The sequence below is a fragment of the Cyprinus carpio genome, chromosome A9 (assembly GCF_018340385.1).
Source record: "Cyprinus carpio isolate SPL01 chromosome A9, ASM1834038v1, whole genome shotgun sequence".
Classification (NCBI taxonomy): domain Eukaryota; kingdom Metazoa; phylum Chordata; class Actinopteri; order Cypriniformes; family Cyprinidae; genus Cyprinus; species Cyprinus carpio.
The window spans coordinates 14,737,818-14,755,631 of NC_056580.1; the positions used below are offsets into that span (position 1 = coordinate 14,737,818).

Here is a 17,814-nt window from a genome sequence, read left to right on the forward strand (position 1 = left end):
TAGCACTAGTGCACACCCAGGGGTGACACTTGCGACATATCTCAGATATTGTCCTTCCTCCAAGACTTTCTGGATAGGGGCCGTACTCCCTCTACCCTTAAAGTCTATGTTGCGGCTATCGCAGCCTATCATGCTCCTATAGCTGGGCTGTCTCTGGGTAAAAACAACCTGGCTGTTCGTTTTGTGAAGGGGTCCAGAAGGCTTGAACCCTCCTCGCCCCTTCATGATCCCCACATGGGACCTATCCACGGTTCTTAGGGGCCTCAAAGAGCTGCCCTTCGAACCGCTTCAGACTGCCGACTAACTTACCCTATCCACAAAAACCCCCATACTAATATAACTACAAACGGTTAAAGGAACACTCCGACTTTTTGGGACTTTAGCTTATTCACAGTATCCCCCAGAGTTAGATAAGTCCATACATACTTTTTTCATTTCTGTGCGTTCTGTAAGTGTTATTTGATGCACCCACCGCTAGCCTAGCTTAGCACAAAGACTGGATGTAAATGGATAATGGTAGCATAGTAATCCCAATAAGTGACAAAATAATGCAAACATTTTCCTATTTACATGTTGTGATCTGTATAGTCACAGCGTGTACAAATAACAAGGCTATATGAGACAGAGACCATTTTTAATCGTATAAATACTGGGAACTATATTCTCACTAGGCGTAGGAGCACAGCTAACGTTACTTGGGCGGAGTGATTAGCGCAGCACACGAGACGCCCTGTTGATAGTTCCGTAAACAAAACAAACGTGACTAACTAGCTAGACGTGACTCGTGATCATGGCTGACTTTGAGGAATTGTACTGTGTATCAAACCAAGATCCAGAACCATATAGTTTTGAGCCAGAATACACAGACGAGGAGTTACAAAGTGCTGTAGAACACTCATCTCATCCTGATTAATAATTATCACAGAAAATGTATAAAGAATTATTACAGGAATTGATATATTTGAAATGCAATTTATTACAGCTGACCAAATACATTCAAAAGCATATAATACAGTAATGTTAGATAATTGCATTACAATAGCCAAGAATATGGGGAAAGTAATAGCACAAGGCAAATAATTTTTGCACAATGAACCCACAGACAGTAACGTTAGCCTACTATTTCACAAACATTTTCTCAAAAAAGAAAACTGCCCATCCCCCTCCAATTCATTAGCAAGTTGAATGTATTAGTCCTGAGAGTTACATTTAGCGCCGCTCATTTGTTATTGAGCGATACAGTGTGTTCATGACAACACAATAATAACAATAAAGGGGATACACGGAGCCCCTATTCACGTAATAGTGTCACTACTAAGCTTATATTACATTAGCATGGCACTGTTACAGTATGGCTAATGTTAGTCATCTCAAAACATAACGGAACACTTACCGCAGCAAGAGGTGACCCAATTTGTCCTGTCTTTATTGGGATGGCTGTATCCTTTATCACACGTTTCATGGTCCGTGTGGCAACTTGCATTTTTTCAAAATAGTCGTCTACAGTAAAATGTTCAGAGCAAACGAGATACTTCGTGATGGTGTTTACAGGTGTGTTTGGAACTATACCCAGAACAAGTAGCCATCGATTCATCAGGTCAGCGTTTTTGGTTGGAATTCTATGAAACATCCTAGTATTACCTGGTCTCCCCTGTTTATTGTCGCAGCTCTTTAAAATAAAGCGAACACCCATGATTGTACACTATAAATTTACTATCTAGTAATTGCTGACTCTATTACTCCAACTCTGAGCGAACTCTCTGCTCCTCACCACGGCGCATCTCGAGTGCTGCGCTAATCACTCCGCCCAAGTAACTTTAACTGTGCTCCTACGCCTAGTGAGAATATAGTTCCCAGTATTTATACGATTAAAAATGGTCTCTGTCTCATATAGCCTTGTTATTTGTACACGCTGTGACTATACAGATCACAACATGTAAATAGGAAAATGTTTGCATTATTTTGTCACTTATTGGGATTACTATGCTACCATTATCCATTTACATCCAGTCTTTGTGCTAAGATAGGCTAGCGGTGGGTGCGTCAAATAACACTTACAGAACGCACAGAAATGAAAAAGGTATGTATGGACTTATCTAACTCTGGGGGATACTGTGAATAAGCTAAAGTCCCAAAAAGTCGGAGTGTTCCTTTAAGTGAGTAGGAGACTTACAGGCACTCTCCGTGAGTCCCTCCTGTCTTCAGTTCAGGCCTGGTGACTCCAAGGTCACCCTGAAGCCAAGGCACGGGTATGTCCCGAAGGTTCTTTCCACTCCGTACAGAGACCAGATTGTTGTTCTCTCCACGCTTCCTAGTCACAACAAAGTCACATTCATAGATCATCTGGTTTGAGGTGTAAGCACTGTTTAACTGCTACTTATATTCAAAATGTGATAAAGGTTTATCTTATTGCCTTAATTAGGATAAATAATAGGACAAGCTCAGTGCAGTACTATTGTTTTAATAGGTAGTTTCTTTACAACATTTTTTTAAGCTTATAACAAGATTGTTTCATTCTTGAATATAATGTACACTGCTTTGCATTTTTTTCAGAATTATCAAAATGAATTAATGGCTTTATTTTGTGTACTTTTGTCTCAGAAAACAAGGAGAAAAAACTGTCTAGCTTACATGTTGTATGCTTATTAATGAACATTTTACTGAAATGTGCATTTATATGCTACTAACATTCTACTTAGTGCAGGGAAAAAAGAAAAGAAAGGAAAATGCAGGCCATAAAGCTTCAATTTAATAATTAATTGTTCAGAACTTTCCAAAAACTTAACTTTTAACTTCCGCAGCCTAATTCATCCCAGAGATTGTTCTAGCCTGAGCATAACTCAGTGCTTCTGGCTAGGACAATCCAGGACTCTCAAACAGCAGGATATTTACCCTTATTTTGATTTATCATTGCCATCTTATAACTCTTTCAGAATCAGCACAAACCTGTCATACTGTAGCTTTAAAACTTTTGGAAGTGCTGCTGTTTAGAAAGAGATGCGTGTAATGAGGCTTGAAGTATATCAGAGGATGCAAATCTGAACAGAACAGCACAAACATGATGTGCTAGCTGTCATTTAATACTGCAAGCTGAAGCTGAAACTAAGATTTGAAGGGAGAAATGTTGATGTCGGAACTAAGCCAGAGTGACAAATGAGACTCTGTGTATTTTTACTAATACTTATATCCTCTATTAATAAGCAGAACAACTACAGATGTGTCCTGAAACTTCAACATTCTTATAAAAAGTCAAAAAACATTGTACTGGGCATCTGAAATGACACAAAGTTAGGCTGGACAAAGTACAGACTTCACAAAGTGACAAGACTGGCAATTTCCAAGGCAGGCAATTGAACACTATAACAGGATATCAAGGGAAAATGCCCAAAGTCTAGTTTAGTATGCTTATTTATTTATTTATTTATTGCTGCAAGGGATGTGAAACTTGTTAATATTTTAAGTTCCATAAAAAGAAAATGTTCAAAGAGGTTTAACAGGCAAAAGGGGAATTGGGGACAAATATAAATAAGCAGTAATTGATAACTTGCTCACCTAACATGGATAAAAGACCTCTTAAATTAAAGCTGACATCTTAATTGTCCATCACTTAATAATCTTATTGTAAATAATTCCCATCTCTCCAAAAGATTATTTGTATTTGGCTCTGAAGTTTACCAACAACAACATAATTAAAGTACTCATAAAAGACATGTAAATTGTTTGAATATTAATTAATTCAATGGAGAGATAAATGAGTTGTGGAGAACACTGCAATTAGAAGCCAGTGTTCAGGGTCTCGTATCAAGCCAGACTAATGCTGAGCAGGATCCAGGGACCTATGAGAGGCAGTGTGTGTGTGTGTGTGGGTGTGTGTGTGAAAATAAGACTATGAATGGCTCACATATATTGTCTCTGCATAAGGAACTCTGTTGTGTGTGTGTGTGTGTGTGTGTGTGTGTGTGTGTGTGTGTGTGTGTGTGTGTGTGTGTGTTTGTCTACTATCCTTACAGTTTTCCAGGCCAAGACAAGCACATCCAGGTTTTTAACACATATCAGGTTGGATTACACTGAAGAAAAGCATAGGTGAGATCGGGGATGGTGGTAGCACTCTTTGCTCTAATGTCTTTTTTGTACTAAATATATCTCAAACATGAGTCTGCTACAACTTACTGTTAATTTAAACACCTTACTGATGTTGCAAACTATATACAGGCAAGCAGATGTGGCAAGAATATGAATGCAAAGTCCCAAATTGCACATTAAGTGTTTTCCTCCCATTGAAAAATCATTATAATGAAAAGGCTTAACGGACGAAGACAGTGATATAAAAAGGTAAATTTTTACAGTTTATATATTAAAAAATATACTGTGTACAGGCAAGCAGGTAAGTGTTTTCTTTCTGTGGGAAGAAAATGCTTAAGGGTCAGGTATACTTCATTTTTTTTTTTTTTTTTCAGCTGAATGGTAAATATTCAACTTATTCACACACCAAAAAAACAAACATAACAGACAGGTGTGAGTCATGTCAGCCATTAGGCCTGTCACAATAATCAATATATCGACTTATCGCACAATATACAGGTGCATCTCAATAAATTAGATTGTCATGGAAAAGTTCATTTATTTCAGTTTTTCAACTCAAATTGTGAAACTAGTGTATTAAATAAATTCAATGCACACAGACTGAAGTAGTTTAAGTCTTTGGTTCTTTTAATTGTGAATTAGAATATGGTGACATGCCAATCAGCTAATCAACTACCTGCAAAGGTTTCCTGAGCCTTCAAATTGGTCTTTCAGTTTGGTTCACTAGGTTACACATTCATGGGGAAGACTGCTGATCTGACCGTTTTCCAGAAGACAATCATTGACACCCTTCACAAGGAGGGTAAGCCTCAAACATTCATTGCCAAAGAAGCTGGCTGTTCACAGAGTGCTGTAACCAAGCATGTTAACAGAAAGTTGAGTGGAAGGAAAAAGTGTGGAAGAAAAAGATGCACAACCAACCGATAGAACTGCAGCCTTATGAGGATTGTCAAGCAAAATCGATTCAAGAATTTGAGTGAACTTCACAAGGAATGGACTGAGGCTGGGATCAAGGCATCAAGAGCCACCACACACAGACGTGTCAAGGAATTTGGTGAAACACAGACAACGTCAGAGGTGTCTTACCTGGGCTAAGGAGAAGAAGAACTGGACTGTTGCCCAGTGGTCCAAAGTCCTCTTTTCAGATGAGAGCAAGTTTTGTATTTTATTTGGAAACCAAGGTCCCAGAGTCAGGAGGAAGGGTGGAGAAGCTCATAGCCCAAGTTGCTTGAAGTCTAGAGTTAAGTTTCCACAGTTTGTGATGATTTGGGGTGCAATGTCATCTTCTGGTGTTGGTCCATTGTGTTTTTTGAAAACTAAAGTCACTACAACCATTTACCAAGAAATTTTGGAGCACTTCATGCTTCCTTCTGCTGACCAGCTTTTTGAAGATGCTGATTTCATTTTCCAGCAGGATTTGGCACCTGCCCACACTGCCAAAAGCACCAAAAGTTGGTTAAATAACCATGGTGTTGGCGTGCTTGACTGGCCAGCAAACTCACCAGACCTGAACCCCAGAGAGAATCTATGGAGTATTGTCAAGAGGAAAATGAGAAACAAGAGACCAAAAAATCCAGATGAGTTGAAGGCCACTGTCAAAGAAACATGGGCTTCCATACCACCTCAGCAGTGCCAAACTGATCACCTCCATGCCACGCCAAACTGAGGCAGTAATTAAAGCAGAAGGAGCCCCTACCAAGTATTGGGTACATGTACAGTAAATGAGCATACTTTCCAGAACGCCAACAATTCACTAAAAATGTTTTTTTTTTTTTGGTCTTCTGAAGTATTCTAATTTGTTGAGAGTGAATTGGTGGGTTTTTGTTAAATGTGGGCCAAAATCATCACAATTAAAATAACCAAAGACTTAAACTACTTCAGTCTGTGTGCATTGAATTTATTTAATACACAAGTTTCACAATTTGAGTTGAATTACTGAAATAAATGAACTTTTCCACGACATTCTAATTTTCTTTTGCAGCTTCTTGTACATAACATGGTGTAGTCGGTACTAGTTCAAGTTTCATCTGCAGATATGTCCTTGTTTAGAGATCTGTGCCTTTGTGCATACGAACATCTGACTGCTAAGCAGAAAAGAAGGTCAGGGAAAAATCTGTAGATGGAAAAACCTCCATACAAGTTATTTGTGAATTTTTCTTTTTTCTACTTGTTACTTTGCACTTTTTGTTAAAAAAGTTTATTTACTATTTATTCAAGTTTTTAAGGTAATGAATGCCCTGTAATTAGTTATTTGCTCTTTGTTGACCAGTAATTCCAAAACATCATCTCTGCCTCAGGAAAATACACCTCATTGTCTGATGACAATGTGCAGAATTCAGTCTCTTTCATTGTCTTGAGGTTTTTTTTTCTTTTCACCTCTCATATTTCCTCTCTCCTTCTCTCGTGGCCATGTGTGATGGACTTCATCATGTTACCCTTAATAAACCCAAGTCACCGCCATCTCTCTCTTTTTAGCTGTGCAATAGAGGTGACTCATCCACTGCTCGCTCTGTGCAGATAAGAACACTTGGCTTTTCATTCGTGATTTTGACTAAAGGGGAAAACATGCTTGAAAATAACCCACTGTTTTCACACTCTTACTACAGTGTGATAAACAGATCAAAAAAGCAGAAGGACAGAACAGATTTAATTATCTGTCGTGATAAAAGAAGAAAAGGATGAGAGAAAAGCCCTTCTTTCTGTCCAGATGTTATGTATCCTATTGAGTAAGCTTATCACTGGCCTTATTTTCTGAATGGTGCACATCGAGATATTTCTCTACATTTAATGGTCAATCCAGACACTATCTGTGGTCATTTATGAAATATCTGTGTAGAAATTAAAGTAAAGAACAGCTGGTGCTCCTAGTGCTTTGTTCAAGCAGCGTGAAGCCGCTGACACACACATGGACACCTACAGGGTAAATACCTTAGTCTAGATATTAATATTTTCTGACACTGTACGGTGGATACAAATGTTCCTGCTTGAGTGAGAGTGCACAAAAATATACACTCTCTGTGTCTCTGTAAAACACACCACAGCTATAACACCTCCACAAAATACACAAAAAAACACACTCTCCAAAAAAATAACAAATGACACATAACATTCTGCCAGCATTAGGATAAGACTGTGACTGCAGACAGAAAGAATGAGTCCTTGCTGGAGATCAATGTTTGATGATCAACAATTGCTGCCCCGAATGGCATAAACGCCCATGCACGCTTGCACACACACAGCATGAGGAACGTAATTCAGTGTGGCTTTGTCTTGTCAGATCGTTTTATTTGCAGTTGAATGTATCTTCTCTCTCTGTGAATGTTGCAGGACAGGACACTTTTTTGAAATTGAGAAATGAACTGAAGATGAATGGCAACTTTGAATCAACATTTCTTCAAGTGTCAAAATAAATAAATAAATAAATAAATAAACAAATAAAATTAATTCTCTGCAAAAAGAATTTACCTCACCTGGTTGACTGTAAGAGTTCATTACAGGAAAAATGTCCCTACATTATCGATCCAAGAAAAATGGCGCTGCATAAATCGAGCCAGTGTTCGTGCAATGTATCTTCAAGGGCATTATTTTGATTATAAATAGATAAGAGAATTTTGAATTCAACACAGTATCGAAGCATCGCAATGAACCTTTTTCAACAATATTCATTGTTGTGCATGTGCATTTTCACTCTTACAAGATGAGACTAGAGCACACCTGTGTAATTCACATACCGTTAAAATATTTGAAGCCAGAAATACTTTTTTATGTTTATGAAAGAAGTCTCTTATGCACAAGGTTGCATTTATTTGATCAAAAAAACAGTACAACTGTTTTAAATATCAATTTAAAATAACTCTTTTATATTATTATTATATTTTGAAATGTTAATGATTTCTGTGATGGCAAAATAGAATTTTATAACAGTCATTACTCTGTTCTTCAGTGTCACATGATCCTTCAGAAATCATTCTAATATGCAAATCTTTTGCTCATGAAACATGTATTATTATCAGTGTTGGAAACGGTTGCTTAATGTTTTTGTAGAAACCATAAAATATGTTTTCTTGAATATGTCTTGAAGTATTTATTAGAAACAGAAATCTTTTGTAACATTATAAATGTCTTTACTGTCAATTTTGATTAATTTAATGCATCCATGCTGAATGAAAGCATTCATTCCTGTAATAAAATTAAATCTTGCTGACCCCAAACTTTATAATGGTAGTGTATTTAAAATGCAACATGTTGAAGGGGCAATTTTGGCAGCTCAATAAACCTGTTGATAAAGATGTTATTTGCCTGAACTGCAGTAGCACACGGGAACTAGAACTGAGGTAGAAGCAGAATTTAAATTAACTGAAATTATTACAAAAAAGTAAATAAAGGGAAAATTAATTATGGTAAATGCTGAAAGTCTTAACATTTGAAGGTTTTATAGGCCTTATGGACAAACAGATTATTGACCAGGACAGAAAAACACCTCATTTCCCAGAATGCCAATACCTGTGAAACTTCTCACGATGAGTCAGTAAACTCCACTTATTGTTATTCCAAATCGAAAAAATTCTACTTCCTGCATGTTGTGGCTGATTCAAATTCACACTCTTGAAGTGACAGAAAATAGGAAAGAAAGCATAGATAGCAATTCTCCATAGTTTTTAACAGTTTGTTTCAGAGTGGACAGATCCTCCTTTGTTATATCGGAAAAAAAATAATAATAACACGTTCAGACAGACTGTATGGTCAGAGGAAAAGAGCCATAGCTGCTCTCAGCGGAAAAAAACAAACACTCACACCTCTGTACAAATCTGACTGGAGAAAATCCATTTTTCTAAACCCTTTTCTACAACTGCCTTATTTCAGCTTTTATTATCTGATCCAAGTTAAAACATTTATTTGTCAGTGTAAGACTGTAAAATCTATAATGGACAGGATTAGTGACAGGGATAAAAAAGCACTTGGTTAATTATACTTCTTCAGTATCAAAAAGCCCTTGCCATGTTCATGCAATGTAAACATTCATTAAGCACAACTGCAAACATTATTTTTGCTTCATCAAACATTCAATAATAATTAATACATATTTTACATAGTCTAGACACATTCATATCTAGATGTAAATATAGAGAAAGTTCTGTCAATGCAAGTTAAAAATTAGTTGTTATCATTAACATAATAGTCTCAGTGTTTAACTCACCTTACAGTGTAGTGACATCATTGTCTCTAAAAACTTGAAAAAAGGTCCAGATGATAGATGTTAACTTAACTCCGCTATTTCCTGTAAGTACAGAAGTTAATTTTCTATCATTGCCGACACTGATGTTGGGCTGTGCAGGACTGAGTATGTGTGTACCTGCTCCTAGCATCACACTGTGTCCAACAGGTGAAAACAGATAAGAGGAGCGCATGTAGTGTAGATAGACTACATTTGAACAGTTGCTGAGTTTTATTTACTTTAAATGTTCCTATAATGCAGTTATACTTGATTCTGGTTGGTCAGTCGTGACATTTAGAGGTTACACATATATTAATATTTATTGTCGTTAAAGGTGCACTAAGTTAATTTTGCCAAATGATGTTGATATTTGAAAGCACCAAAACAAAAACGTCTATTCCCTAACAGGACCTCGGCCCTATTCTGATAGCTCAGCCCCACGTGTAGCCTACGTACACAACCCTGACAGTGACGATATCGATTTGTGCTACCCTTGTCAGATTTTGCTACCTCCCATTAAAACAGTGGGTAGTACAATTCGACCATGAAAAATGCTACCTGTAAAGTTATGGTTTATTAATGTCTACAGCTACCACAACCCTAAACCTACCCTTACAGTAATGCATTAAATATTGTTGTTTAGCATGAGAAAAAAAGACGCAATATTGATGTGTGCATTCGCAGTAAACCCTGGTAAGAAAATCTGGCAGTAGGATACAATGTCAGGACACCGGCCGAGGGTGTGATGTCATCAATAAGTGAAGCGACGTGTGTTGGTAGTTCAACATAAAAATCAACGTGACTCACCTATCAAGAAAAAAACAAATCAAAGCTACCTCAGTGTCCAATTCCAGACCTTCATGCTCCTTGAGTTCTCTCCATGTGGCCACTTGAAAGCAATAGTCGATCTGCTAATATTCGTCCTGTACTGCCAACTTTGCCAAAATGTTAGATCATCCATGCCAGATAATTAAGATCCAGTCCCGGACACCAGATCCTGTCAGAAAATATCTGTTTTGTCTGGTAACAGAACAACTAGTCAGCAAAGTAGTCTAACACCCAAAACCCAAGTCTTGTGAAAATGTCTAATGAATTAGTTAATCAATGAAATATGTATATACATGGTTAAAGATAATTATGAATGATATTATAAATGATTATACAATTAAATGGAATAATAAAATAAATAAATGAATGAATGAATGAATGAATGAATGAATGAAGATTAAATGAAAATAAAAGGAAGAAAGAATGTAAAACAAATGTATGGTTCCTCTCTTGAAGCAAAACACAGTTTGCATTTGAGGATCCTCAGATCCTTCACAACACTAAATAAGTCTCCATGTAAATTAGGCTACTAATTATTTATGGTAATTATCTAACAGTATCTGTTATTATTTTAAAATTGAGTACTTTAATGACGGAACCAACAAAGGCTATTAAAGATGCAGTAAAGATCAGTAGGGTAGACAGAAACACATATGGTGAGCAGGAGAGAAGTCCTTAGAGAGTAAGTTACTACTAATAGCACATTTTCTCCAGAGAGCAGGTACATGCCCCCAGCTCATTCATGTGATCAAAGAGACCCTAAAAGTAGCTCATCATTTGCAACTAGAACAAACGATGAAGGTGAATCTTTTATATGTAGTCGTTTTGTCTAACAAATTATTTAACGTGAACAGATTAGCTGTTCATCACTGTTAATTCTGCAGAAGAGCATTATATGTCATGTAAAAGTGAGAACATTGGGATTACAGCGCACAAAGACCCCATGCATATACATAACACATATTTCATATAATAGGCTACATTCTGTAGTGAAGCAGTGGGATCATCACTTAATTTACACTCCTGTTGCATTATGGGAACATGTTGGTGGACTGAAGACAGTAATGTTGTTGAATGAGACAGACATTGCAGTAGAGACACTGGCCACCGAGTGGTGATTTACTAAGCCATTGTGTGCCCTATTGCAAGGTGTGTGTGTGTGTGTGTATGTGTGTGTGTTTGATGTACATGCTAGGTGTTGAAAGACAATGATGGATACTTACAGCCAGAGAGTTATTTTGCCAGTTTTGATTTCAAAATATGTGATGTTTTGAATTGTGTTGGAAAAAGAAGTAAGAATATGAGAAGATATCTCTGACCCATCAGTCAAATGTCACAGGTATGTATTTCATGCTGTTGTCAGAGTCCTTGTACATAAAAAAATTTCACTGGGTTATTACAATTAATGGCGAAAGGAATGTTGTTTCCTACTGACACACTACAGCAAGAGATAGAAATAACAGGCTTAAAACCAGTTGGGTGTTTGGGTGTTTTTTTGTTGGTGAAAATATTAATGGCCTAAGACTTTTGCACAGTACTGTATTTTAAAGATTTTGGTCTGCTTTCCAATAAGCAGTAATGAAATCTCAGCTGCTGCTGCTGATGACTTACCTGTAATATTGACCAAGATTTGAGCATCTAAGACTAAACAAAGTTGAGGACGAGGAGCAGAAAGAGAAACAAAAAGAGACATAAAAGGAGTGCCTGCTTGATTTAAGTGAGTTTGTAAAGCTAGAGAATGTTGAATGTGAGTGTGATGTGAAAATAGTTAGCATTGTTTTTGGTTTGTTGATGTATTTTTTGCACATTTGATCATGTGAAAATCATTAACCTTACAGCTGAGCAAGGTTTATAGACAAGAGCTTGTGTCTGCTGTGTTTTTGTTCCTAAAATCTGTGAGCAATACAGACAAACATCTGAACTGCCTGTGTTATAGTTCACCTCTGAGTCATTCTTTCCTTCAGCTCCCCTTTCGTCCTTTCCCAATCACCCCACAGCTTGCTGAGAGCATAGACAGGAGAAAAAAACTAAAGAAGAAATGAAGTGACAGAGGTAGAGAACACAGAAACACAGTGGGAAGAGTTTGTTCTCTTCCCAATCTGTAGGTAATTTAGGCACAGCAGGAAAATGATGAATTAGTGTGTGATTCACTAGCAGCTAATTCAATTTTAATTACAAGCAGGAATAGCTCTAAAATTTCCTGACACATATTGGTACACTTAACAGTAGCACACATTAACATAGTGTTTCAAATAGTCATGCACTGAATCACCATATAAGCTATATTAAAGCTGGACACCAACTGTGAATAGACTGAACATAGACTACTTTGAATTTTTCTACAGGATCAGAACATAACATCTGAAAAGAGTTATGACAAGTTGACTTGTCTGACATCTCCAAATTTGCCATTAATTAACCACTATGATATGAATAATTATGTATTATTTATAATAATTATTATTTGTAATGGCCTATATGGTCATATATTAGCTTGATTCTACATTTATTTGAACAAATGACAGCATTTTATGCATACTATATAAATAAGCACTTAAATCAAACGTGACTGGTATCTTTTCTTTTGGCAACACAAGACATGGGTATTTATTCATGCAACCTAAAATTATTAAAGATGCTGTGCTGGTTAATTACTTGTGTTAATGCGCCATCTGGTGGACAATGTTAAACTACCGGAAATATATTCATTGAATGTTTAAAGTAAAAATAAACCCAATCACCATGTGTACTAAGGATTTGAAAGCTAAAAATGGAAACTAAGTCGGATTTTTTTTTTTTTTTCTTTTTTAAACAACTAGTGTTACTAGGACCACTTTTTCGAGCACATTATGTAGCTTGTCTAAATTGTGTTTCTAACCAGTATGAGAATTCAAACTAGATCATTTCCTGAAGGAAATACCTGTACTTGCAGAGCAAAAAGAAAAGTGCATTAAAACGATGTAAAATATTACTGTAGTAAGACTAGAAACTCGTATATAAATGAATGAGGTAATAAGAGAGAGATTGTGATTGATGGTAATGCACATAATAGATGCATAAATAAATCATATTCTGGGCTGAGTGTGCTCCAATCTCAAGTCGTCTTAACCAAATAACCAATATTCGATATGCAAATAAGTGTACTTGAAATTTTGATGGTTAGATTTTGAATGCTCAGTCTCAATAGGAGATTCTGGAGAATTTGATATTTATTTATGAGAAGGTTTAAACTAAACATAGATACCCAAGTCTGAAAAATAATCTTTAAAACATAGTTTCAATGCCATTTGTATGTTAAGTGATTCAGGCTGTATTAACATAAAGTGCTGGAGTTTCAACCCTAACCAGAATGTTAGAGCAATATCAAAACTGACTGATTTTGAAAGTACTTCAAGTCGACAGTCTATAAGCAGTGATCATGCAGATTATAGGATATGTACATTAATAGAGGTCATTTTATATACATATATTGGAAAACTGGACCAGAAGAGTCATTTAAATACCCATTCCTCTAATACCGTACACCTTCTGTATATACAAAACAGACAAATAAAAAAAATGAAATATATATAAAAAAAAAAAGTTTTATTTACAGAGTCTGAAAGTTCAGAGGTATTTACATTGCTATTTATATTTCAGCTGTAAACCAGAAACTGTAATACTTCACTAGATAACAAATAAATGCAAATGAGCCTGTCCTCTTCACACAATGAAAATAATGCACTGGTAACATTTGAGGCCAGTGGGATAAATTATACAAACAAATGAGGACTGCAGGCATCTGGAGAATGAAAAAAAAACAAGCATATTTGTAAAACATATCCTGCCAAATGAGGCTTTGCTGAAAAGAGGACCTGTGTAGGTTTGGTCCTCCTGAAAGCTGTATATGTTGCCATCTGGAAGTCCACTATCACAGAAACAAGATGCAGACAACACACTTTCAGACTGTTCAGGTGGACAAACTCAAGTTACTGTGTTCACACGCACACACACACACACACTCAGTCTGAGTCACTGCTGCTGCTGGAGGAATCTGTTGACATGGCCTCAACATCATCTTCATTTTCCTTGTTATGACCAGGTGGCTCCAGGCCAAAATCGTTGCCATGGTGAGGAGGCAGAATCCCCATGGAAACATCAGCGGACTGCCAAGGATATTGTGGGGTTAGAATATCTAAAAGTTGAAGGGGGGGAGGGGGACAAAGGAGAAAGACATTAGCAAAAAATTTACATGAAGGAAACACTCTATACTTCAATAGAAAAGCACATATCCCAGGGCTCTACAGTGCAACCATTCAAGTTGCATTTGCGACTGAAAACTACTGTGTGCGACTGTGAAAAAATATTTAGGAGCACCAGTGTGACTGGGTAGCATTAAAGGTTTCTACTTACAACATGTATTTGCAGCATTGTGGAATTTATCACAGACATATATGTTAATCAAAACCCACTCACGGCTCAAAACAGGTTTCATTTACGAATCAACATGTGTTTTTAAACTAATCGAGTGAGTCAATGATTCAGTTAAACATTCATAAAGACAGTCACTTGCTTCATTCCTGAATGAATCAGCCATTTGCACAAATCAACTGAATGAATGATTCAGTGATGAGCACAAGTGCTCCTAATTCAGTGTGGAAAGATGAAACGAACGTCTGAACAGAAGAGTGAACCTGCCTGGTAATCTCCCAGCAGCCAGTGCGTCTCCAGGCAGGTGCCCGTTCACTCCGTTGGTGGACATGTTGCTCATGTTACCCAGTATTCCACTGCGCATCTCCAGATCCGTGGGGTACGGCCTGCGGGGATCACCTACACACACATGCACATCATAAGAACTTTCAAATACAACCCAAAATTTTTCTTAGGTAATCAAATGATTGAAAGAGATGAATAAAATAACTGCACACAGAAAAAATAAAATACTGTCAATTTACCTGGAACCCAGTTGAGAGGAGCACACACCGCATTACTGGCACTGATCCTGTGAGCGTATTTGATGATCTCCTCTGAAGAGATACTACCTAGTGAAAATAAACAAAAAATAGTGAGACACAGAGAAAGTCGATTTTTAACTAGAACAGAATCTATTTGATAGTATGGTATATCAATACATTTAATCAAATAAATAAAATAAAATTACCTGCATCACAGTCTTGCGACTAAATCAATTCTACTGAGAACTCTCATATTTTCCAGAATATAAATCACATTTTAAATAATCTGAAACATGCTGCGACTTAAAATCCAAAGAGGCTTATATAATGAAATTAATGTCAAGCACACGAGAGTCCATGTTTGTGTTTAGTGCATTTCCCCACATGCCAGTAGTTTCACTGTCAGTTTAAATAAATTCGTTTAAAAAATGAATGCCACTATAATTTACGTTTGTTTTATATTTTACATTCCTGTCCAGTTATGAATACCATTAAATTTATAGGATTTTTTGTGGCGTGAGGGAAACTAAAATATATATTTACAGTGTGTACGTTTCTGAATGTAATAATAAAATGTCTTGAATGCCGATGCAACTTTTCTGTTTTATTTTTGTTTTTTCTTCCTCTCAACAATGCAGATTTGACCTGGTGTGACTTATTTTCCAGAAAATATGGTCATCATTTTAAAACCACCATAATACCTTTTCTGGCCTTGTCAATAGACTTCAGTTTTTCTTTGGCTTGGTAGACAGCAGTGGCCTGATGATTAATGAAAAACAGTTAATTCCAGTTTAAAGAACTGATTCATAAATATTGTGTCAAACACAGTTTGTGTAAAAAGACTCAGTGGGTTGCACTTTATTATAAAGTGTCCTTGTTACAGTTTAAATACATACTAGTTAATATTAGTTAACAACATACTATAGGTTTAAGATTTAGTTTAGGGTTAGGTGCTTGCAATTATACATAATTTACTGTAATTCCTATAGTAAGTACATATAAGAATATTAGCAATGTGTGAGCTCTAAGTAATCAAAATACATTAGTAAAGTCCTTTGTCAACTATGTAATTCAAATGGCCAATGAATTTCTAAAAGTACCTCAAATCAAACCCACAACAAAATAATAAGCATTTGTTATTGTTGGAAATAAAATATCGACAAAGTCACAAAATATACATTTTTAACAATACTAAAATGTAAAGCCTAAATTATTCCTTAAAATTTGTAAAGCTACACAAAAAGTGATAGTTTGTAAATTGATTAAGCATGCTGGTGTGTACCTGAATGTAACTGAAATAAAAGTGCATCGGCTCATGTCAGTTACCAGTATATGCTCAGCCTCTTTGAGCTGTTTCTGGAGTTGCTGGATATCGCTGTCTCTCTTCTCGACTTCCTTCTCCAGCGCCTGCATCTCCTGGTGCACTCTGCCCTGCTCCACCGCCGTCTGCATGAGCTCCTGGAACTCTTTATCTCTCTGAACCAGCAGCTCCAGTATCTGCTCACAGAATCAGCATACAGTCAATTCATGCACTACACTGCCATCTAATAGTCCAGCAAGCACACATCAGTTCACAAGGCAATATTAATACTAATATGAAACTCTAATTAAACAGCAAAGCAAAACGTTAAGGATTTCTCAGGATTTTTTCTTTTTCCCAGCCTAAATCAGAATTTTAGAACCTGTAAATATCAGCTATATATCACTACTAGAGTACCGTCTGTAGTTGTGTGTGTAGAGTGGGTCTCACCTCTGTGTCCTCTCCAGGCTGGGGCAGCTTCTGTGTCCTGGACAGCGCCAGCATCTCGATCAGCTCTCTGCAACACAAACAAGCACATAAGAGAACCCGAGAGGAGCTGTGTGTGAATGGTAGTAGTGTATGAGTAAGTTTGTGTGTTAATAGTTGTGAAAAGAGCAGACGCGAGTGGACAAATGAGACTGTGACTTATTTAATCGATTATTCTCTAACGAAGCAACTGTTAGCAGAATTCACAAAAAATTTCAAGAATTAACTAGTCAAGTCACCTTTATTTATAGCACTTTTAACAACACAGATTGTGTCAAAGCAACTGTACAGCATTCATTAGGAACATAGTGCGTCAATAATGCAAAATGACAATAGTAAACACTAATTTTTCAGTTTCGGGGTAACAGAGCAAACGAACTAGCAGTTTAATATAACTTTGTTTTTAAACAGAAAACAAAAATGCACACAGGAATTTATTTACAAAGTTATTTACATCTAAACATGCTGAATATGTGAAGACAAACCTGGATAAAACTTCAATATCATCCAGAGTGGATAAAAGCTTCTCTTTCGTGGGTTTCTCCGCCGCCGCCATGACAGTCTGTCCTCTCTTGCGCATGCGTGAGAAATAAACGCATACGCGCGAGTCAGACAGTGACGCCTGTTGGCCGAAGGACCACAATATACGATCGCCTTTAATAAAATATTATCTGTGGTGTTTATATAAACAGTTCTTGTAAAACTGCAGGGTAACAGAGCAAATGACTGAGGACACACACTACAAGTATGACAGCAATATCTGTCACTAGTAGAAGCCGTTGGTATTTACCATAGACTCCGCGTTGGTGAGGATCAGCCAGTAAGTTGGGCCCATTCGTTTTTGATTGATCGATTAGCATATCAAAATTAGCATATAGGATATAAGAGAAGAATTAAAAATCCACTTGTTGTCATCTTTAAGTAACATATTTAATATTAATAATATCTGTTAAGAATTTAATTGAACC

The 17,814-nt window shown here is 36.7% G+C and overlaps 1 protein-coding gene across 1 annotated transcript; it reads right to left on the bottom strand.

The window, feature by feature from the left end:
- Positions 1–13,694: 13,694 nt before the first annotated feature.
- On the bottom strand, positions 13,695–17,468 carry LOC109102234 (mediator of RNA polymerase II transcription subunit 4). Its single transcript, XM_019115564.2, has 7 exons — positions 17,332–17,468; positions 16,811–16,877; positions 16,387–16,557; positions 15,762–15,819; positions 15,061–15,147; positions 14,804–14,935; positions 13,695–14,300 (listed from the first exon to the last, which is right to left on the bottom strand). Exons 1-7 carry the CDS (start codon positions 17,424–17,426, stop codon positions 14,128–14,130), a joined length of 783 nt encoding a protein of 260 aa, XP_018971109.1. The 5' UTR covers positions 17,427–17,468; the 3' UTR covers positions 13,695–14,127.
- Positions 17,469–17,814: the final 346 nt, after the last annotated feature.